Below are 21,949 nucleotides of genomic sequence, written 5' to 3' on the forward strand. Positions count from 1 at the left end.
TGGTCTTTCGCCAGAGGCACGTGGAAAACGGTCTGTGTGCATCAGCTGACAGACAGCAGCAAGTGCCCGCGCGCTGCGTCACTCACGTGTGTGTGGGACACGCTTATGCTGTGTGTCCCAGCGGGGAACTCGGGCTGCCTGTCAGCGCTGCCCCAGCAGCCGCACGGGCCCTTGTGCCCGGGACAGGGCGTTCCCTCCTGATGAAGGCACGCACGGTATGGAGGAGTCAGGGACCCCCCAGTCAGCCAGGGTCGAGCTGGTCCCTTTCTTGGTTCCCGGAGGGCGTGGCCGTGTGCAGAGCCCCACCCCGGCCTCCTGTCTGGGTCAGGAGGTATGTTCTCCACAGGGCCGGGGCCTGATGGCTCACCAGGTGGCCAGCCTCCAAAGCCCCCCTGGGGCGCATCTGCCCAAGAAGATGCCCTCCCAGTCCCATGTGTCCCACACAGCGGGATCGTGGGCACAAAGCCAGCAGACAAGCTGGCAGATGAAGCTTGTAGGAGGTCAGCAGTGCTTCTCTGTGGTCACCCAGGTGGCCGAGATCTGGAAGACCTTGGTTGGCTGTAGCTCGTCCAGCAAAAATCGTGTAGGACAGGTGCCATTTCATGACCGGGCCACACGGCAGTGACGCCTAAGCCCCTGTGTGAGGAGATTGTCCAGAGAGACAAGCTAGGCGTTTCCTGAGTCAAGTACAAGAAAGGTTGCTCTAAACTAAGGAATTGCTTCCCGTGCCTGTGGCTCACCCTGGCAGCCCCTGCGCCAGCCCAGTGGTCAGGCTGAGTCTGCAGCAGCCGGTGTGCGCCCCCAGGCCAAGGGGCCCGGGAAGGAGCCTGTCCCTCCTCTGCACCCCGGCTTCTTGGGCTCCTGAACCTTCGTGGAGGAGTCCGTCGCTAGGCGCCTGGCTTGGGGCTTGGTCCCCTTGGCCTTGGCATTTCAGCTTCTGATTTGCCTGTGGCCGGAGCCTTCCCTTCTTCCTTCCGAGTCGTCAGGACAACCTTGGCTCATCTGCTCCTTCCACTCTAGGACGCAGTCCCCCATCTGTCTTCTTTCCCTCACCTCTGCGTCCCTGGGCTGTTTCCCAGGCTTCGTCTGAGGAGGGGCCCGAAGATAGCACCAGGAATTAGGGACCTCACGTCGGGACCCTGATAGGGATGCTGGCAGAGAGTATCCTCTCCACAGGCCTGGGGGCTTGTGGGCACGTGTCTGCTTATAAGCTCCCCAGGTCCCGGGGCTCAGAAGGGGTGTCAGTGGCACAGAGTCTGGGCTCTCCTTGTTGGCAGCTCCCTGGTAGCCTGGGCCACATGCCTGCTCCCAAACTCACGTGTGATTGGGAGCATCCAGTGCGACGGGGGCACAAGGGGCCTCTGCACCAAGGAGAAGGCCAGCGGCAGCCCCCGTGCCTGACCCTGAGCCTCAGCCTCCCTCCCCACCCAATTCTGTGAGAGATGCACACCGTTGCGGATGATAAGGGTGCCAGCCGGCACGGAGAATGCCCACTGACGAGTTCACCTGCTCTAGGGTTTCTGGTCCCTGGGAGTCCCGTCCAGACTCCTGTGCCCCGCAGCAGTCCCACGCAGGAGCCAGCGCTCTGGGCAGGGAGCCTGCACCAGTGGGTGCCGGCGGTCCCCTGGGGGCCTGCTGGGGGAGAGGACGGGGTCTGACTCACTGTCTCTTTGCAGCGGTGGCAAGTCCCCTGCACATGCTGGCCACGCATGCGTCGGCGTCGGCGTCCCTGCCCACCAAGCGCCAGAACGGCGACCAGACGGAGCCGCCGGAGCGGAAGCGGGTCAAGACGGAAGACGGCGAGAGCATCGTCCTCGCCCTGAGCGTGGACGCGCCGCCGGCCGCCGGCAGGGAGAAGGGCGTCCAAAACTAGCGGCTGGGACGGCTTTGCTTACTTTAGTATCAACTCTGTGGTGCCAAAAGGAGACACTGCCTCTCACCGACACTTGGAGCGCGCGGTCTCGGTGGGTAGAGGGCCCTGCGGTTGGACTTCACCTCAGCACTGAAAACCCGAAACCCAGGTGGCCTTAAAACTCCTAAAAGACAGAAGTCACACCTGAACAAAACCACATGCAACAAAACCTGCTTCCGGCGGCGCCTCCCCACCCCGAGCTCAGCTTGTCCCTCCGCAGCGGAGCTGCCGGCGCAGGGCGGGGACCGTCCCTGCCACCCTCCCAGGACCCTTGGGGCCGGCACTGGTAGATGAGACAGTATTTTGTTGTTCACATGTGGAATTAGAATATTTTGAGGTGTCCTTTCTTTACAAAATAACGGGGTCTTTGACATTTCCGATCGCTCCATTTCTACTCTGGAAACTTTGGAATCACACAGGACCTTCCGGGTCGATTTCTTTGGGGAAAAGAAACAATGTAGTTTTGTTTTCGTTGTTTGTTTTCAGCCTATGGAATGATTTCCTTTTTTCTGTCCTGTTACCGTTCAGCCGGAGCCGCAGGATGACGTCTGCGGGTTTTTCCGTGGTAGAGCAAGTGCCGGCTGCATCTAGGACGGATGGACAGACAGGCTAGACAGACGGACGCCCACGCTGGGCCGCATGTTAACCATGACTGAAAGAACTGGTGGACTCACAGAGCTGCACTTAACTGGGTCTCTTTCCTGCTACTTTCTGTTGTTTGTTCCTTTGTGTTGACTTTGTCCCCATAATTTTTCCACTCTAAGTAAAACAAACCTCCTAAGTGTTGTGTGTGTTTAAAATGACAGAACTGTTCCTCCTTCATTTGGAAAAAAGATTCAGTCTTATACCACACGCCCTTTTCAGACAGGTGTCACAGGTCTCTCCATGGCACGTTCGCTAGTCACTGTCACCGCTCCTGGGCCCAGAGCCATCGTCCGACCTGCCGCCCACTGACGACGCTGTGGTCTGCCCGGCGTGCGGGGAGCAGGTGCTGGGGCAGAGCAGACGCTGAGTGTGCGGACAGGAGGGTCTCGGAAACATCCAGGTCCTTCTCTGGTTTGTAACAGGAAATCCCCCTCAGCCTCTCAGAACTGAAGCAGTCCTAGCGCCGACTTCTCTCCTACAGAAAACAAAAGTGGGACGAAAGGAAACAGAGGTGAGACAGTGAGCAGTAGGGGCCCGCCCAGCCTCAGTCACACTCCCCAGAAGAAAGCCACGGGCCTTTCCAGAGTGTTCCAGGGGGTCAGGGCTGAGCCCCGTGCAAACAGAAGAGGGCTTCGGCCTTATTGTGAACTTTAAAATGTCATCATCATCATGTTATTTATTTAAATGTAGTTATTTTGGTATTTAATTTTTTTTTAAAGAGAGGGAAAAAAACCCTGTATTTTCCTGGTGGAATGAAACGGCTCAGAATGGTATATTTAGGCAATTTTAAAACATTTATAATTTACCTACAGACCAAATATGATAAATCTGTTTAAGTATTGTGTGTCACCCCCAGTATGGAGCTGTCACAATGTTACTGCAGATGATGCGTATTAAAAATTATGAAATTACTGCACACTAGCTGGATTTCTAACTCAGCCATTTAGAAAATAAAAAGGAAACCATCATGTGAATGATACCGTGTGTGACAGTGGCCAGATCTGAGCTGCAGCCCCTCCTGGCGGCTCGGAGCACCTCAGGGCAGCAGTCTGCAACTTCCGGGCACTTTAGACACCTTGGGATGTATATTTTTTTGTCTTTTTACTCAGAAGGTTTGCAGTTTGCAAAAAAACTCGGGTTGCAGTTGTGTCTTGTGGACGGTCAGGTCGCTCCACTGAGTGGTCCGGACCTGCCAGTTGTGGCTTCTGTAGGCCCTGCCTGAGCTCTGGGCAGGTGAGTGGTCAGGATTGACCCCAGCAGGAACCGTGGATTGGGCAAACGCATCGTATGTCCTCCTGGAGATGTGTCTACACAGCCGTGTCCCTGCCACCATCCAGAAAGACGGGCAGATGCTCCCTAAGGAAGCCCAGTCCCTCAGTTGGTCATTTCCGAGCCTAAAACACAAAAGACACTGTGTGGGTCTGGAGGCTGGATTGTAAGTTTAAAAAAAAAAAAAAAGGCTCCCAGTTCTCAAATTTTGATAAAGAGGCGGCTAGTTTGTTGGTGTCAAGTAGCTGGCGTGTGCCTTTTCCAGAGGGCTTGGGGGCCTTTTTGCTCCGGTGGCCTCGTGCAGTTGGCTCGACTGGCACGTGGAAATTGGGGAACACCAAAGACAGGGCAGGAAGGACCACGGACTAACAGCCGTCGCCCAGAGCTCTTAAAACGGTTCCGTGTAGCTCTGACTTTCCGAGCGCCCTCCCAACAGCCCGGGTCACCGAGTCCGTGTCCCTGCCACCCTGCTTGCTGCCTGGGCCCTTCCACAGATCGCTGGCTGCTCCTGAACGTGTTACTTCAAGAGGTTTCTGCTTTGATCTTTGCCAAATTTCTGAGCCCCCGAGGGACTAGGAACTTCAACAGCTTTGCCCTGAACCAAACAAAACCACGAAAAAACTCACGTGTGAGCCACGTGACAGCCGTGTTCTAAGGAGTCTGGGCGTGATTTTGGATCCATCTTCACTCTGGCGGCGTCAGTCTCCACGTGAACAGCTGAGCCCCTCGAAGACACCACCCCCTTGGCCGTCGTCCCTAGAACAGCAGCACAGACCCTGAGTCATGGTCAGAAGGGGCAGGGCAGGGCCAGGACTCGGGACCTCTGTGCTGTGCGACACAAGGCGATAAGTGACAATCTTCCAGTCCTGACCTCCACAACCTTAGAAAGTATAGTGGTAATTTGTGTGCAAAGATTTGACATTTTAAAATTACCAAGTTCCTGAAATTCAATAAAATATTTTTTACTAATTTTAATAGAGTATCATTGTCATTTTGATAAACTGAGGCAAGCTTTTTCTTTTTTTCCTTTTTTTTTGGTGCCTTCAGCATGCCAAAGGCCTAGAGCACTGGAACAAATTACAAAGGAGCTGCTTGGGCTGACCAGGGTGTCTGCTCTGCCACCAGGAAGGGGTGTTCAGTGTTTCCACAAGGAAGAGGCACGGGGCGTTGCAGACAACGGTCATGGAGTCACTGATTCTCATCTGTGACACCGCAGTTGTGCAACCTACTTGAGGTTGTGGTTGATGCTGTTGTTTCTTCTACAATCATGGCCTTCAATCTAAGAATCAGGATCACTGCAAACCACAGAGATTTATCCTGCCACGGGATGAGTCTCACCTAAAGAGGCACGTGGCTCTGTGAGCTCCACGTTCTAACACGATGACCGTCCAGCCACCAGAATGCCCGTGCCCTGGGCTGCTGGTGTCCTGGAGCTTGTGGACTCCGGGCAGCGGGGGAAGGAGGAGCGACCAAGAAGGCTGGCCCAAGGCTCCGTGGGAGCTCAGAGAAGCGGCACCTCAGGGCTCAAGGACAGAACTCGGCGGGTTGAGGGGGGGCTTCGTTCCTACACTGAGACGCTTTCTCTTGCACAAGGAAGCAGCATGGCGGGCTGTTTGAGATCTGCCTGCGCTGTGTTCACCGATGCTGGAAAGTGTGTCCAGCCTTAGCCCCGCTTCTCTCAGGCAGTGTTCGTCTGGTAATTCATTAGGTTCACCTTGAGATTGAACTATGTCCAAAGAGAGGTGACAGCTGCCCGAGAGGATAAACTACCTTTGTCCAGGAAGAAGATGCTGAAGGGAAGAGCCTTCAGAGAAAGGAAACATTTTGCTAATGGGAGGTCTTCCCTCGTAGGAAAAGCACTGCCCATTCGAGGGAGCCCCCCAATCAGGGCCACGTTTCATCTGCAGTGTAGACCTCAGGGCGTGCTGTGAACCCACCCGCAGTCGCCCTGTGATGCGTTCAGGCACAGACGGAGGTGTAAGGACCACGGGGTACCGTGACACCGTAGGCCGCCGGCCAGCACTCGCAGGCTTCTGTGACATGCTGCGCCGCACAGACTTACCACCACTGCTCCCTCCACGTTTATGTCCACAGCAACACCGGATGTTAACCAGGGTCTCGGGAGCTCTGAGGACACGGGCAAGCCTGTGGGCACAACCTGCCTGAGTTTGGAAATGCCCTTCAGAGCTCCCCACAGTGTAGGCACGGTCTGCCCTATGTCTTCGCAGGGGTTGCAACTAACAACCCTTAAATAATAAAGCAGTTATCGCAGTTCTCTGAAAAACAGTAGCAGGCAAACGGGCTGGGAGATTAAAACTCCCAGAACAAGGGGCGCCTGGGTGGCTCAGTGGGTTGGGCCTCTGCCTTCGGCTCAGGTCATGGTCCCAGGGGCCTGGGATCGAGTCCCGCATCGGGCTCTCTGCTCAGCAGGGAGCCTGCTTCTCCTCATCTCTCTCTCTGTCTGTCTCTCTGCCTATTTGTGATCTTTCTCCCTGTCAAATAAATAAATAAAATCTTTAAAAAAAAAAAAAAAAAAAAACTCCCAGAACAACACTGTAGTGAGGATTTCCTCCTATTTTCCCCTCTTGTATCTCCTGGGGAGCCTGAACACCAGAACTGCAGATTAGAACCAGACGACACAGTACTGAGGGACACCCCTTCTCCACTTGGCAGAGCACGGGAAGGGCCCGTGGACTTGGAGGTCATGAAGCTGCACACCTGCATGCAGGGACCGGCTCTGGACACACAGTACTCAGACAACAGGGACCGGAAAAGGGGACACCTGTACATTCCAAAGAGGGTGTGTGTGGAGGGAAGAATCCCTGTGATGTTTCTCCTTCCTTGGGTCCTCAACTTTGGCCCCAAGCTGGACCTAGTCATAGTGTGCAGCACCACAGGGAGGCAAAACCTAAACTTTTTCAGCCAAAGGACCGGGAAACGTGAGCAGTATCTGGAAAATGGAAATATGGCAAAATCCCCCAAGGCCCGTATGATACCTGGGTTCACCCTGAGCTGCATGTGCCTGGAACTAACCTGAGGAAGTAGAGACTCTACGAAGTGAATGACTGTAGAGATTGGTCCCTGGTGGTGCCCACAGGCATTGACCCAAAGAGCACTGCGTGGGCTTGGTAAACAACGGATGTCAGAACCACAGCCCACCTGGGGCAGATCAGCACATTCAGTCTGAACATAGATTATTTGCCTGATTCCAACAACATTCTAAAGGATTTTAATAAGACTCAGTGTCTCAGGATATTAAAGATGTCCAGAATACAATCCACAGTTACTCACCATTCGAAGAGCCAGGAACGTCTTTAAAAGGAAAAGAAAGTTAACACATGTCAACTTAAATGTGTTGGAATACTCAGAAGAAGATATTTAGAACTTTTATATAAATATGTTTTATTATAACCATACTCCATGAAAGAAGAGCAAATGCTCTTGAAATAAACCAAAAGTTTAAAGTGAAAAATACAATGGGTAAACAAAAACATTTGGAAACAAACAAATGGAGCCTTGGGGACTTGTGGGACAATATATAAAGACTTCATGTATGTGTTTATTGGATTCCCAGCAAAAGGAGAAAGACATTGGTGTAAAAAAAAAACTTTTACAAAATGGCTGAAAATACTTCAAATCTGACAAAAGACAAATGTACAGATTCACAAGGCTCAGTAAACCCCAAAAAGTTAAACTCAAAACTATGTCAAAACACCAAGGACCAATGAAACTGAAGCTTTTTAATCTTGAAAGCCACCAAAGAAAAGTGACTCCTTATACACAGAGTAACAACAATGTGAATAACTACAGGTTTCTCACCAGAAACCGAAGAGGCCATATGACTGGAGAGCTTTTAAGGCTGAAAGTAACCATCCATCTAGAATACTATGTCCACAGAAAATACCAGGAATACAGATGAAATGATACTCCTAGACGAAGGACAACTAAGAGTCCTGAACCATGGGAGCTCTCAGAAGGCAATGTTAAAGGACGTTCTTCAGGCAAAAAGTAAATGGCAGAGAGAAACTTGGAACTTGAGGAATGAAGAAAACTCAGCAGAAATGGACAATCTGGGCAAATACACTAATGTTTCCTCTCAAGTTCTTTAAAAGATGTCTGACTTCGCAATATAACAATTACTGTCTTTCAGGGTTTTCAGTGTATGCAAATGTTATACTGACAAAAAGGACAATATAAAGGAGGAGGGCAAAGGGTTAACGGGTCTCCACATTGCACTTGAAGTGGTGAGACACTAACTCTGAAGTAGACTGAAAAACTACTTAGAATATTGTGACCATTAGTGCAATCACCAATAATACTGAACCAAAAGCTAAAAGGTAAGTGGGATGTAAAAAATGTTTCAAATGACACAAAGGAGGCAGGGAACATAAAACCAACGGGAAGAAAAACATGAACGAAGCCAGAAATAGGGCAGAATCATCAATAATTACATTAAATATAAACAGCCTAATCATGCCAATTAAAAGAGATTGTCAGAAATTTTTAAAAGTAGCATTTTCAAATGCATCAAAAAGAATAAAATACCAGGACGCCTGCGTGGCTAACTTGGCTAAGTGTCTGACTTCAGCTCAGTCATGATCTCAGGGTCCTGCGATCAAGACCCACGTAGGACTCCCCACTTGGCAGGGAGGGTGCTTCTCCCTCTCCCTCTGCCTGCCGCTCCCCTTGCTTGTGTTTGTTCTCTTAAATAAATAAAAGTCTTAAAAAAAGAATAAAAAACCTAGGAATATTAAATTTAACCAAGGAGCTGAAAGACCTGTACTCTGAACACTAAAATAGTGATGAAGGAAAGTGAAATGACACAGATAAATGGAAAGATATTTCATGCTCATGGGTTGGAAGAACCAATATTGTTAAATGTCTATACTCTGCCCAAAGCAATCTGTAGATTTAGTGCAATCCCTAGCAAAATACAGATAGCATTTTTTGCAGAACTAGAACAAAGTCCTAAAATTTGTATTGTACCACAGAAGACCACAAAGAGCCAAAGCACTCTTGAGAAAGAACAGCAAAGCTAGAGGTATCAAAATGGCAGCTTTCCAGATCATCTAGAAAGCTGTAATAAAACAGTACGGAGGGCGCCTGGGGGGCTCAGTGGGTTAAAGCCTCTGCCTTCGGCTCAGGTCATGACCTCAGGGTCCTGGGATCGAGCCCCGCATCGGGCTCTCTGCTCAGCACGGAGCCCGCTTCCTCCTCTCTCTCTCTCTCCCTGCCTCTCTGCCCACTTGTCATCTCTGTCAAATAAATAAATAAAATCTTTTTAAAAAATAAATAAATAAAACCATACAGTACTGGCACAAAGACAGGCACAGAGGCCGACGGAACAGCGGAAAGCCCAGCAAGAAACCCAGCTAAAGAGGGCAAAAATATACAACGGGGAAAAGACGGCAAATGGTTTTGGGAAAACGGAACCACTTTCTTGTTCTACACATAAGAAATAAACTCAAAATGGATTTAGGGCCTAAATGTGAAATCTGAAACCATAAAACTCCTAGAAGAAAACAGGCTGTAACTCCTTGGACATCAGTCACAGCAACGTATTTACGAACATGTCTCTTCAGGCAAGAAAAACAAAAATAAACTTTGGGGACTACACCAAAACAGAAGTCTGGAAAGCAAAGTTTACCATCAACAAACAAAAAGGCAACCTACTGAATGAGAGAGGTCATTTGCAAACGATATGTCTGATAACGAGTTAGTGTCCAAAAGAAAGAAAGAACTTACACAACCTACCCCGCCCCAAAATATGATTAAAATGTGGGCGGGGGACCTGAATAGACATTTCTCCCAAGAAGACACAGATGACCAGCAATATTACCGGTGGCTTCTCCTTCAGTGCATGTGGCTCTTGGTCCCGCTGCTTCAAAGAACGGACAGGCGGACCAGACGAAGAGTGGAGGCAGCAAAGTTCACTGAGTAACGGTACAAAGCTCCCAAAGAGGGAGGCCACCCGAGAGTGTTGCCACCGGAGTTTCTAAGTCTAAGGGTTTTTTTAGGTTGTCGACAGGGCTGTTTTAATCTGATTAACCCTCCCATGCCTGTCACCCAGTCAGGTTTTTGTCCATTCAAGTGGGAAAGGGGGAAAAAAGTGGAGGGCTCCTTCCAGGGTGATGTAGAGTCCTTTTAACAGTGGTTTTCTCTATAGGGTGGCTGGGGCCTCTTGTCCAGGCCTGCATTTCTCCTATCCTTCACCAGTAAGATGCTCATCAACACTCGTGAGGGAAACGCGAACCAGAACTACAATGAGAGATCACCTCGCACCTGTCAGGATGGCCGTTACCAAAAAGACAAGGAGTCACGAGTGTTGGTGAGGATCTGGAGAAAAGCGAACTTCCCTGCACTGTTGGTGGGAATGTAAAGTGTGGGAAACAGTATGGATGGTCTTCAAAAAGTTAAAAAATAGAGAAATTACCCTATGATGCAGTAATTCCACTACTGGTTATTTACCCAAAGAAAACAAAGATAGTAATTTGAAAAGCTGTATGTGCCCTTAATGTTTACTGCAGGACGGTTACAGCAGCCAAGCTGTGGCAGCAGCCCAAGTGCCCACCCACAGATGACCAGGTCCACGAGATGTGTAGTATCTACGCTGGAATACTACTCAGCCAGAAAAAAGGATGAGATCTCGCCATCTGCAACAACATGGATGGCCCTAGAGGGTATTGGGTCAAAGGAGTAAGAGAGAGATAAATACCGTACGATTTCACTCACATATGGCATCGAAAAAAGAAAACAAATGAACCACGAAGAGACCCAGAAATACAGAGAACAAACTGGTGGCTGCCAGAGGGGGTGGGGAATGGGTGAAACAGGTGAAGGAGGTACAGACTTCCAGTTGTAAACTAAGTCGAGAAGCTGAAAAGCAGAGCATAGGGAACACAGTCGGTAATACCGTAACCATGCAGTGACCGATGGCTACACGAGGCGGGAGTGAGAGTTACAGAACTGGAGTCGCTGCGTTGTACACCTGCAACAGAAAACCGCGTGTCCACTCTACTTCAATGATGATTTTTTTAATCTTTTAAAAAGATTTTATTTATTTGAGGGAGAGTGAGAGAGAGCAGAGAGAGGAGAAGGTCAGACGGAGAAGCAGACTTCCCAGATCTGGGAGCCCAGTGCGGGGCTCGATCCCAGGAATCCAGGAACATGAGCTGAGCCGAAGGCAGTGGCTTAACCAACTGAGCCACCCAGGTGCCCAATAAAATTTTTTAAATAAAAGAGAGATAGACTGGATCAAAAATAAGGCCCAACTCACTCTAAATGATATGGATAGGTTAAAAGTAAAAGGATGGGAAAGCTGTATTCTGCAAACACATCAAAAAACGTTGGAGTTGGGGCACCTGGGTGGCTCAGTGGTTTAAGCCGCTGCCTTCGGCTCAGGTCATGATCTCAGGGTCCTGGGATCGAGCCCCGCATCGGGCTCTCTGCTCAGCAGGAGCCTGCTTCCTCCTCTCTCTCTCTCTGCCTGCCTCTCCGTCTACTTGTGATTTCTCTCTGTCAAATAAATAAATAAATAAATAAATCTTTAGGGGTGCCTGGGTGGCTCAGTGGGTTAAGCCGCTGCCTTCGGCTCAGGTCATGGTCTCAGGGTCCTGGGATCGAGTCCCACATCGGGCTCTCTGCTCAGCAGGGAGCCTGCTTCCTCCTCTCTCTCTGCCTGCCTCTCTGCCTACTTGTGATCTCTCTCTGTCAAATAAATAAATGGAATCTTAAAAAAAAAAAAAAAATTAAAACTGTTTTAAAAAAAAAAAAAAATAAATAAATCTTTAAAAAAAAAAAAAAAAGTTGGAGTAGCTGTTAATGTCAAACAAAGCAGACCTCAGAATAAGGAAAATTACCAGGTATGAACAAGAAAATTACATAATGATAGAGGGTTCACGCACCAAGGCACATTTAACATCCCTGAGGGTTTAAGCACCAAACAAGAGCCTCAAAATGAAGCAAGGACTTTGGTTTTACTTCCCACACGTCAGGAGCTTGGAAGCTGCCACTCTGTCCTGGCAAGTAAACAGCTGAACACTGAAAAAGCAAGAGCCTTTCTTGGATCCACAGGAGTCAGGAGGCCCTGGGGGCCAAATGCTTCCCAAAGACCAGTGAGCCAGTGGCCGAGGCAGGGAGCGGCGGCTGACCCGAGCACGGACCCTTGCAGAGGTCGGCAGAGGGGGCCAGTGCTGCGCTAGGCAAACCTCACCGGGGCGGGGGTGCTGACGAGCTGTGGGAGGCTGAGTGTGGGCGGGAGGGACAGCCTCACCGGCAGAAGCTCAACCAGCCGCTCGGGAAATACTGAAGAAGCGGGGACAGAGGAAAACTATCCTGAGATCCACGGAAGCAGCTTCAGAAGAGACCCTAAGGGAAAACCCGTTAGTGGGTTAATGGCGCCTAAGCTGCTGGAGGGTTAGCGGCCTGACTGCCCGGGGGAAGGGGAACACCCAAGCCCCCCGCCCCCCTACCCAGCTTTCAGCCCCACCTGAGCAGGGTAGAAAGCCGAGAAGCACAGAGCCGCAGGCTCAAGGCTCACTGGAGACCGAGCCTGACCGCAGGGACAGACCACCCTCCCCACAGCTGCCTCCCTAAAGGCCTCACAGCAGTTCCTTCCACAGTGCAGCAGCTCCAGCTGTCAAGAAAAAATGACAAGCCTTAACTTAAAGGGAAAACCGTTTGGAGAGAGAGCTGCCTCCGCGCCAACAGGGCAGGGGACATAAAGCAGCTGTGGTTATGACCACGCCAGGGGCTCTGATGCGGAGGAGACCGCAGCAAGCGTGATGGGCATCGTGCGGAGACACAGACGGGAACCCGACAACGAACTAAAGAGAAAGGGTGGGGATCGGAAACGCAACACCAGTGTCTCTGATGGGCGCATCAGCAGACGACACAGCTGAGCAAAGGTCCCTGCACTTCGGGAATTATCAGCAGAAACTTCCAAAACTGAAAAGAGAACAAAGACCGAAATCAAACCAAAAGCTGAGACTATCCAAGGGCTGCGGGAGGATCACATGGCGTGTGTGCGTACTCGTCGGGGCAGCACGAGAAGGAATCCTGGAGCTCTTCAAAGGAACAGAGGAAATATTTGAAACAATGATGATGGAGAATTTCCCCCAAATTAATGTGAGACATGAAACCACAGGTCCAGAAGCTCAGGGAACAAGCAGGAAAAATGCCCCCAAACCCCTGTACCCAGGCAGATCATTTTCAAAGGAGGGTAACACAGAGGAAACGGTAACAACAGAAGTGGACGTTCATCCGGCTGCGTCAGTAATCACTTGAACATCACTGGTTGAAATGTAAAGTAAAAGACAGTTGTCAACGTGAATCAAAAACCAAGACCTACTGCATGTTGTCTGTAAGAAACCCGCCTTAAATAAAAAGACACACACAGATTAGAAGAAATAGTTGGAGAAAAAGATATCATGCTAATACTGATCAAAAGAATTAAGAGTAGGTACATTCTTTCCAGTCAGAGCTGACCTGAAACCGGGAACGTCAGCACGAAGAAGGGTGTCGAGTAGTGATACAGGGGCCAGTGCGCTAAGACAACATAAGGTAAATGAAGCAAAAAAAGAGAAGTCTATTACGTTTAGATACATTTCAATACATCAACCCTGGGGGTGCCCTCCTGGCTCCATCAGGAGGACGTGCAACTCTTTATCTCAGGCTTGTGCGTTCAAGCCCCACGCTAGGTCTAGAGATGGCTTAAAAAACAATACAAAAGAGGAGCCTGGGTGGCTCAGTCAGTTAAGTACCTGACTCTTGATTTCAGCTCAGGTCACTCAGGGTCATGAGATCGAATCCTGAGTCAGGTTTTGCAATGATCGTGGAACCTGCTTAAGATTCTTTCTCCCCCTCTCCCTCTGCCCACCTCCCCATACCCCTCATTCACTCTCTCGTGAATTTAAGGAAATCTCTGGCAAAAACATCAGCTAAAGGAACAGACTTCAGAGACCACACAAGACGAGAAATACAGTCTTTGCAAAAGCATCTGGAACAGTTATCAAGCGAACGGATGACTAGAGCCTTCATGAAGCAACAGCAGTCCCTTGGGGAGCGGAGAGAGTCTGATTTCCAGGGTTCCCGTGCTGCGGTATTCACACGTGCAGCTGCCAACAAAAAAATTACATAGCACAGAAAGGAACAGAAACTGTGGGCCACTCACAGGGGAAAAAATTGATAGACCATCTGTAAGGAAGGCCAGAAACTAGACTTACTAGACAAAAGACTCTATTTTTTAAAGATTTTATTTATTTGACAGAGAAAGTGAGAGAGCTCACAAGCAGGGGGAGCAGCAGCAGAGGGACAGGGAGAAGCAGGCTCCCCGCTGAGCAGAGAGACTGAGGCGGGGCTCGATCCCAGGACCCTGTGATCATGGCCCGAGCCGAAGCAGACGCACAACCAACTGAGCGACCCGGGCGCCCCTAGACGAAAGACTTTAAATTAATTGTCTTAAATATGCTTAAAGAGCTGATGGAAACCATGGACAAAGAATTAGAAGAAACCAGAACAGTGTATGAACAAGTAGGGAAACCAAGAAAGAGAAATTATAAAAAGGAATCAAGCAGAAATTCTGGAGTGGAAAAGGACATCTGAAATAAGACCTTGACGTCAGGCATCCCAAAGCAGATTTGGGCAGGCGGCACGAAAAATCATGAACTCAAAGACAGGGTGATCACAGCGACGTAATCTGCCTGGGGGCGGTGGGCAGAGGCAAGGGAGACAAGGAAGCGCGAGGGGTAAAGGCAGGAAGGAAGGGCTGGGCCTGGGGGACACCATTCGGCGCACAGCTATTCCTACTGTCAGAATCCCAGAGGAAGGAGAGAGAGAGAGGAGCAGGAAAATACAAGAAATTGGGGTTGACAGCTCCCCAAGTCTGATGTACAATGGCCAAGAAACTCAACGAAATTCAAGCAGGAAAAACGCAGAGATGCACAGTCTACCTCACCCTGAATGGTAACAGACTGAACGTTTTTCCTACAAGATCAAGAAAGAGACAAGACGCCTGCCCTCAGCACAGCTGTTTGCCAGCGCTCTGGAGGGCCTCGTCACAGCACCCGGGCCAGAGAAAGAGAAGGCACGTAAGTGGGAAAGGAAAAAGCGACACCATCTCTGCAGATGACACGACTCTACAGATGGAAGGTCCCACAGGCTCCACACAAACAGCAACTGCTACAGCAAAGAATTCGGCAAGGGTGCAGTGTCCAAGGCCAAGACACGAAGATCGGCTGTATTTCTAGGCAACAGCAACGAACAGCCCAACAGAAACTTACAAGAGAACAACTCCATCTATCAAAGCATTAAAAGAACAGAATCCTTCAGGGTAAATGTAACCACGGCGGTAGGAGATTTGTAATTCAAAACTATGAAGAAAGCACTGCTGAAAGAAATGACAAAACCCTGAATAAATGGATATTTCTCCTGTGTTCCTGGGGGGGAACCCTATCGCTGTGACGGCAATACCCCGGGAAGCGAGGTGCGGCTTCAGTACAGCCCCTACTGGAAGCCCCATGGCCTTGTGCAGAAATAGAAAAATCATCCTCAAATTCGTAAGGATATAAGGGGCCTACGTACCTACAACGATGTTGAAAAAGAACAAGAAAAGAGCTGGCGTGCACATACTTCCTAATTTCAAAACTTCCTACAAAGCTACGGTAGGCAAAGCCGTGTGGTTTTGGCGTAACAGCAGACACAAGGGCTGGAGAATAGAACCGAGTCCAGAAATCAACCCACACAACGACCGCCAACGGATTTTCCACAAGGGCCCTAAGAACATTCAGGAAAAGAGAATGGCATCTTCAACAAATGAATAATCAGGGGCGCCTGGGGGGCTCAGTCAGTGAAGCGACCGCCTTCAGCTCAGGTCATGACCCCGGGTCCTGGGATCGAGCCCTGCTCTGGGCTCTGCTCGGGGAGTCTCTGCCGCTCGCCCTGCTTGTGCTCTCTCTCTCTGGCTCTCTCTCCAATCGATAAATAAATCTTAAAAAACAATGGGTGCCTGGGTGGCTCAGTGGGTTAAGCCGCTGCCTTCGGCTCAGGTCATGATCTCAGGGTCCTGGGATCGAGTCCCGCATCGGGCTCTCTGCTCAGTGGGGAGCCTTCTTCCTCCTCTCTCTCTGCCTGCCTCTCTGCCTACTTGTGATCTCTCTCTGTCAAATAAATAAATAAATCTTTAAAAAAATAAATAAATAAATAAATAAATCTTAAAAAACCATACAAAACAAACAGCCAAATAAACAACCACATGCAAAAGAATAAGGCTGAACTTACCCCATTTCATAAACAAAAGTTAATTGAAAACGGATCAGTGGCCTAACAGCTGAGACTACAGAACTGTTAGAAAATATAGGGATAAACATTCGTGACCTCAGATTTGGCAACAGATTCTTGGGTTTGACACCTGAAGTATGAGCAGCAAAAGAAAAAATCAATTATGCTTCTTTAAAAAATAAAGCTCTTATACACCAAAGAACACTACTGAGGACGTGAAAAGCCGACAGAGCGAGAACACATTTACCGATCGTGTATCCGGTAAAGCTCTGGAATCCGGCACATCACCCAAGCACTCTTAAAACGCCACAAAAAGTCGACCCAATTTACAAATGCACGAGCGCAGTCCCGCCACCTGCTCTGACAGGGACTGGCCTTGGGGACGCACTGAGCACGCGGACACGGAAGGAGACACACAGCGTGGCTCTCCTCACGGAGGTCCCGGCGCGGCAGACCCCCAGACGGAGGGCGGCGGCTCCCAGGGGCTTGGGGGGGAGAAATGGAGACTCTGCTTAATGGGCACAGTTTCGGTCTGTGACAGCGAGCGGCTCTGGAGACGCGTCACGCTCACTTGTGAACATACTGGTCACCGAGCGGTACACAAAAATGGTTAAAATGGCAAATTTTGTTATGTATATTTTACCACAAGGAAGAAAGCTACGCGAAGGACTGGTTCAGACATTTCTTCGAAGGCACAGCACGGCCGCTTGCTGAGGGACCGCGAACCCCGGTCCAGGCACGCAGGCGGCTTTCAGGTAGGAAACAGAAAACCCCAAGCGTCAGCGAGTCTGGAGAACGGGGACCCCCAGGGCCCGCAGGCGGGGCCGTGAGGCGGAGCCGCTGCCGTGGAAAAGTCTGGCAGCTCCTCAGGCAGGCAGGCGCAGCATGACCCTGGGACCCCGCCATCCCGCCCGGGGCCGGAGCCGGGAAGGGCTCACGCGTGCACGGAGGCGAGTGCAGCAGCGCTCACGGCGCCTCGGGGGCTCCGAAGGCCGGAGACGTTGGGGGAGCAAGCGAGAAGCCCTACCGCAGGCTCCGCCTGGGGCCCTGGGGGCGGCGAGGGGCATGGCAGCGGGCTCGGGTCCGCGAGGGGCACGGGGTGGGGGGTGAAGCGATCCTGAAAGCAGAGACAGACAGTTGGTGGCCGCAGACCTGTCCACCTGGTGGTGGGGGGTTCACCTGGGTCAGGGACGACGTGAGGCCCAGGTGACATCACTAACGCGTCCCGTCAAATGTGGCAGCAGAAAGCTTCCCCGCCTGGGCCCACAGAGCGGCACCGCGCCCTGGGAACAGCAACACTCTGTAGGGGGCGCCCTCGAGACCCCACCGTCCCCACCCGATGACCGCCCTGAAGAAACAAGGACTGTGCTCCCCAAGAACCTCTGCCTGAACCTTCACAGTCGCGTCCCCAGCCATCTGGAGACAGAGGTCCCTGACCGGGGCAGGGGAGGCGGCACGAGCCAGCGACACTCTCAGGGCACAGGAACGGACTTCGGGACACACAGCACAGGCGTGAGCCCGACCCGGCCGCCTCGGAGGGCTGCGTGCCGTGTCCCCCCAGACGCGCGAAGCCCTGCCCTCCCCGACCTGTGACCGCGGCCCCCCTTGCAGGCAGGGGCTCTGCCCCGGGACACGGGCCCCTGTGAGAGGAGGGCCGCCGGCGTGCAGGGGACATAGCCGTGTGACCACAGCGGCCCCAACCCTCCCGCCAACAACTGCCGGCCCCGCTGACACCAGTCCAGACGTCCAGACCCCAAACCTGTACAAGAATCACTCCGAGGTCCCTCTCGTCGTGGCCGGGTCACGGCAGCCACAAGAGGTACCCATCCTGTACCAGTTCTGAAGCCCGGAGTCCAGACAGGCCGCGCGGGGGTGCCCGGCCGCGGGGGGCGCTGGGGGGCACGGGCAGGAGGAGGGGCCGTGCCGCCCCGACTGCGGGGAGGCGTCTGTCCCAGCTCCCAGCGCGGTGCGCACCCAAATGGGCAGCGGCCGCGGCGTGACTGGACCGAACGGCTGCCCTGTGAGGGGCCGGCTGGAGGCGGGGGCGGCGCGGCCGGTCGCTCCCCGACACGGGCAGCCGGCCGGGATGCTTCCTGCTGCCTCTCCTTCCCCTGGAGACCCTGCAGCAAAAACAGAGCGTTTACGGGGTGCATGAACTTGGAAACCCTCTGCTGAGAGAAAGCCACGGAAGCCAAGGTCCCACGTGGTGATTCCCTTTCTCGGAAATGCCCACAACCGGCGAGTCCACGGGGCTGGGGAGGGGGGGCGAGGCCGGCTCTCGGGCACGAGGCCTCTGTTCTGGGGAGAGAAGGACACAGGAGGCGGAGGTGACGGAGTGAACGTGCCTAAGACCATAAACTGCTCCTCAAAACGGTCAAAATGGTCCATCTGATGTGTATTTTACCTAGTTTACCAAAATTAACAAAACTAAAGTTTCACCTGGAGAAGGTGGGGTACCATGCGATGTCCATACTGACCTAGAGGCCGGTGGGGACCCGTCCCAGCGGGCACTGCTGCTCTGGCTTCCTCTGTGGAGGCCAGTGCCCCATCCAGGGCCCCTGGAGACTCTGGAGACAGGCGGAGCGGCCCACGCCCCAGCCTCCGGCGCTGGCTCGGACTCGTGCCCCCACGCACCAGGCACCAGTGGCCGGGGCTGTGGGACTGAGACACACCCAGCTGACATCAGCGTGGAGAGAGGCCTTCAGGGGACATCCGCGTCTCCGTTCCCTCACAGCCATGGCTGCGGTCCCAGAGGAACCTCGATCTGCGGTGCCAGCATGGCTGCAATTTCGCTGGAGCTTTCCTCACCTCGGCCCACCCCCCAGAGCACACTGGGGGGCTGCCCGATGTCCCCCCGAATCATGGTGTCGGCCATCTGGGGGTGTGGCGAAGGGCTCTCTGGGCTGCCAGCAGACCTCAGACTCCAGGTGCCCGAGTCCTTGAGGACTGTCCTCTGGGTTACACGCCTTCAAGAGAGCATAGTGAGACAGGAAGCGGTGATTTCTTTGAAGATCTTATTTATTCATTTGACAGGGAGAGAGCGAGGGCACAAGCAGTGGGTGCAGCAGACTCCACCGGGCGGGGAGCCCAGTGTGGGGCTGGATCCCAGAACCCCGAGATCATGACCTGAGCCGAAGGCAGGTGCTTCACCAGCTGAGCCCTCCGGGGGCTCCAGACACAGTGAATTTAACACGCGTAAGAGCAGACAATTCTATTCTTAGACAAGTAACTCCTTTTTGGTCTCCAACTTGAGACCAGAGACCTAACCCACTCTGGTATTCAAACCAGTGACGAGTCTACTCGGCGGCTCCCCCTCCTGATTGCAGGGCGCGGCCACCGAGACCCTGCCGGGGTCCCGAGACCAACCTCCGGGTGGTAACCAGCTCCTGTCCGCGCGGATGGAGCCTCCTTAGGGACGCACCCAGTGCGGCTGAAGGGACAGGGCACGGTCAGCACCGAAGCAGACAGCCAGACACGCCAGCCCTCCTTGTGTTTGAGCCGGAAGAAAATACCATGATCTTCTGGAGTCACCAGTCTGCTTTGAAGGTCAGGGACACCACCCTCTGTGGCATCCGGTCAAACACTGGACTGTCATTACCTCCGCCTGCCCCTGAGAGGGTCTGAGGTCATTCATCTCCTCAAGAAGAGGGAAGCTTGCCGCCAGGAAGATCCCAATGCCGGAACTTCGGCAGCCGGAGGACCAGGGGACGGTGGCGTGGCAGGTGTCTGCAGGCCCGGTGAGAGCCCCGGCGGGGCTGCAGCAGTGGGCCTTCTCTTGGGCGGACTCTAAGACCCCCCCATTCACCAACTGTTGCCCCTGCCCCTCGGGCGCACGTGGGGTTAGAATCCAGTGAACACTTAGGATTTTGAGGCTGCTGCATAAGGCAAATGGTTTTAAAATTAATGCCCCAACTACAAAATGACCTGAAATCCACAAAAGCAAAATGTGGATGTATCAATAAATTAATGTCATAAAAATTGAGTTACACGCGAGCGAGCCTTGTACACAGAATACATCTTCAAGTATGATCAAGCCAAGTTCAGCAGTAACTGAATAGTAACGTGGACGACACTCCATGACCAAGCCGAGTGGGGTTTATCTCGGGACTGCAAGCTTGGTCGAGCCACCGGAACCAGTGGGATTCACGTGAGCAGAACAGGCGATAAACAACGTGATCGCTTGACAGATGCAGAAAGACCACGTGACGAAACTGCACGCCCACGCCCAGTGATGTGAACCCAGGTGAGTGCCTCGGGGCTCCCCGCTGCCCTCTGCCCTGCCAGCGCGGGGACTGAGCGGGCAGTATGGTTTCAGCAGGATTAAATGCTTAAAACAAGAAAAAAAAAATCTGTCTTTCTTAGAGAAATATACGGTCCCTACGGGGCACCATCTGTGATCCCAGACACAACCAGAAAGTGCTGGAAACACAGACGCATGAATGGGACTCCTACTCCGAATAAGAGAAAAACACAGTAGAATCACAGAGGATGTCAGCATGTGCACAATCAATACGGACAAGGATGTAAGAAAAAAATGCTCAAAGGAGCAAATAAGGTTTGCTAAGAATCAGAAACCTGCTTTAGAACAAATACGTATGAAACAGAAAAGGCAGTTACAGGCTTTAACGCAGAATGGGCAGCGAAAGATCATTAGTAGCAACAGTCAGTGATAGATTAAAATTACCCTATCAAAACAAAAAGGAGGGGCGCCTGGGTGGCTCAGTGGGTTAAGCCGCTGCCTTCGGCTCAGGTCATGATCTCGGGGTCCTGGGATCGAGCCCCACATCGGGCTCTCTGCTCAGCGGGGAGCCTGCTTCCTGCCTGCCTCTCTGCCTACTTGTGATCTCTCTCTCTGTCAAATAAATAAATAAGTAAATCTTTTTTTAAAAAAAAAAAAAAGGAAAACCTAAAAGCTATGTGAACAGGCCTGAGGACCGGTGAGTGGGACGACAGAAGAGCTGTTTCAGATGTGTACCTGATTCCCAAAAGTGGAGACAACAGAATTATTTCAGGAAACAATGGCTGACATCTTCACAAATTTGATGAAAGCCATAAATTGACCAATTCAAGATATTCAATAAGCCCCATGCATAATAAATTTTAAAACCACACTGTAGAGATACTGTATCCCAAGGACGAAATCAGGGGACAAACCATAAGAGACCCTCAGCCACGGGAAACAGACCGAGGGTGGCTGGAGGGCCGGGGCTGGGGGCCGGGGGCACTGGGTGACGGGCACTGAGGGGGACACGGGATGCGACGAGCGCTGGGTGTTGTGAGCAGCCGACGTGTCACTGACCTCTGTCCCTGCAACTGGCAGTTCACTCGGTGTAAATTTAAAAAAAAAAGGGGGCGCGACTGGGTGGCTCAGTGGGTTAAGCCTCTGCCTTCGGCTCAGGTCATGATCTCAGGGTCCTGGGATCGAGTCCCGCATCGGGCTCTCTGCTCAGCGGGGAGCCTGCTTCCTCCTCTCTCTCTGTCTGCCTCTCTGCCTGCTTGTGATCTCTGTCAAGCAAATAAATAAAAAGTCTTTATAAAAAAAAAAAAACGAGTGCCCAGATGCTAACCTTGCGAGACAGGCCACTGCGAGGCGCGCCCAGATGGGGGCCGCCCGAGGGGAGCGCGTGCGTGAGAGCCGCACAGACCAGACCCTCTTGCAGGAGGGCAAAGCCGGCGAACAGTGCCCAGCGAGAGGTGCTGCTCTTCTGCCCACGAGCTGGGAGCAGAGACCACAAATACTCAAGACGCAGGCGCAGCTCGGCAGAAGCAAACTGAAACAAACGCCAAGCAGAAGAGAGCCGGGAAACGTCCCTCCCAGCAACAGACGACACACAGCCCCCGAGAAGC

The 21,949-nt window shown here is 52.1% G+C and overlaps 2 protein-coding genes and 1 long non-coding RNA gene across 6 annotated transcripts in view; 1 reads left to right on the plus strand and 2 right to left on the minus strand.

Annotated features, from left to right (window-relative positions):
• FOXK2 (forkhead box K2) overlaps positions 1 to 3,999 on the plus strand; it is a 70,889-nt gene extending 66,890 nt beyond the window's left edge. For both annotated transcript variants that reach the window (XM_032321600.1, XM_032321601.1), the window contains one exon: positions 1,677 to 3,999. In XM_032321600.1, the coding sequence (XP_032177491.1) occupies positions 1,677 to 1,873 (197 nt within the window). In that variant the 3' untranslated portion in view covers positions 1,874 to 3,999. The remainder of the gene's footprint in view (positions 1 to 1,676) is intronic.
• On the minus strand, positions 3,847 to 10,914 carry LOC116577857. Of its 2 annotated transcripts, XR_004280638.1 has the most exons (4): positions 10,740 to 10,914; positions 5,889 to 5,971; positions 4,453 to 4,582; positions 3,847 to 3,951 (listed from the first exon to the last, which is right to left on the minus strand). It is a non-coding gene; the product is annotated as an uncharacterized LOC116577857 (long non-coding RNA). The 2 variants fall into 2 exon arrangements; XR_004280637.1 differs by lacking the exon at positions 10,740 to 10,914 and having other exon boundaries at positions 5,889 to 6,148.
• A 5,132-nt stretch (positions 10,915 to 16,046) lies between these two features.
• Positions 16,047 to 21,949, minus strand: part of WDR45B (WD repeat domain 45B) — a 30,395-nt gene continuing 24,492 nt past the window's right edge. The window contains exon 9 of one of the 2 annotated variants that reach the window (XM_032321602.1): positions 16,047 to 19,068. In XM_032321602.1, coding sequence (XP_032177493.1) covers positions 18,831 to 19,068 — 238 coding nt within the window. In that variant the 3' untranslated portion in view covers positions 16,047 to 18,830. The remainder of the gene's footprint in view (positions 19,069 to 21,949) is intronic. The other variant, XM_032321604.1, reaches the window with a different exon arrangement.

The sequence above is a fragment of the Mustela erminea genome, chromosome 18 (assembly GCF_009829155.1).
Source record: "Mustela erminea isolate mMusErm1 chromosome 18, mMusErm1.Pri, whole genome shotgun sequence".
Taxonomy (NCBI): Eukaryota; Metazoa; Chordata; class Mammalia; order Carnivora; family Mustelidae; genus Mustela; species Mustela erminea.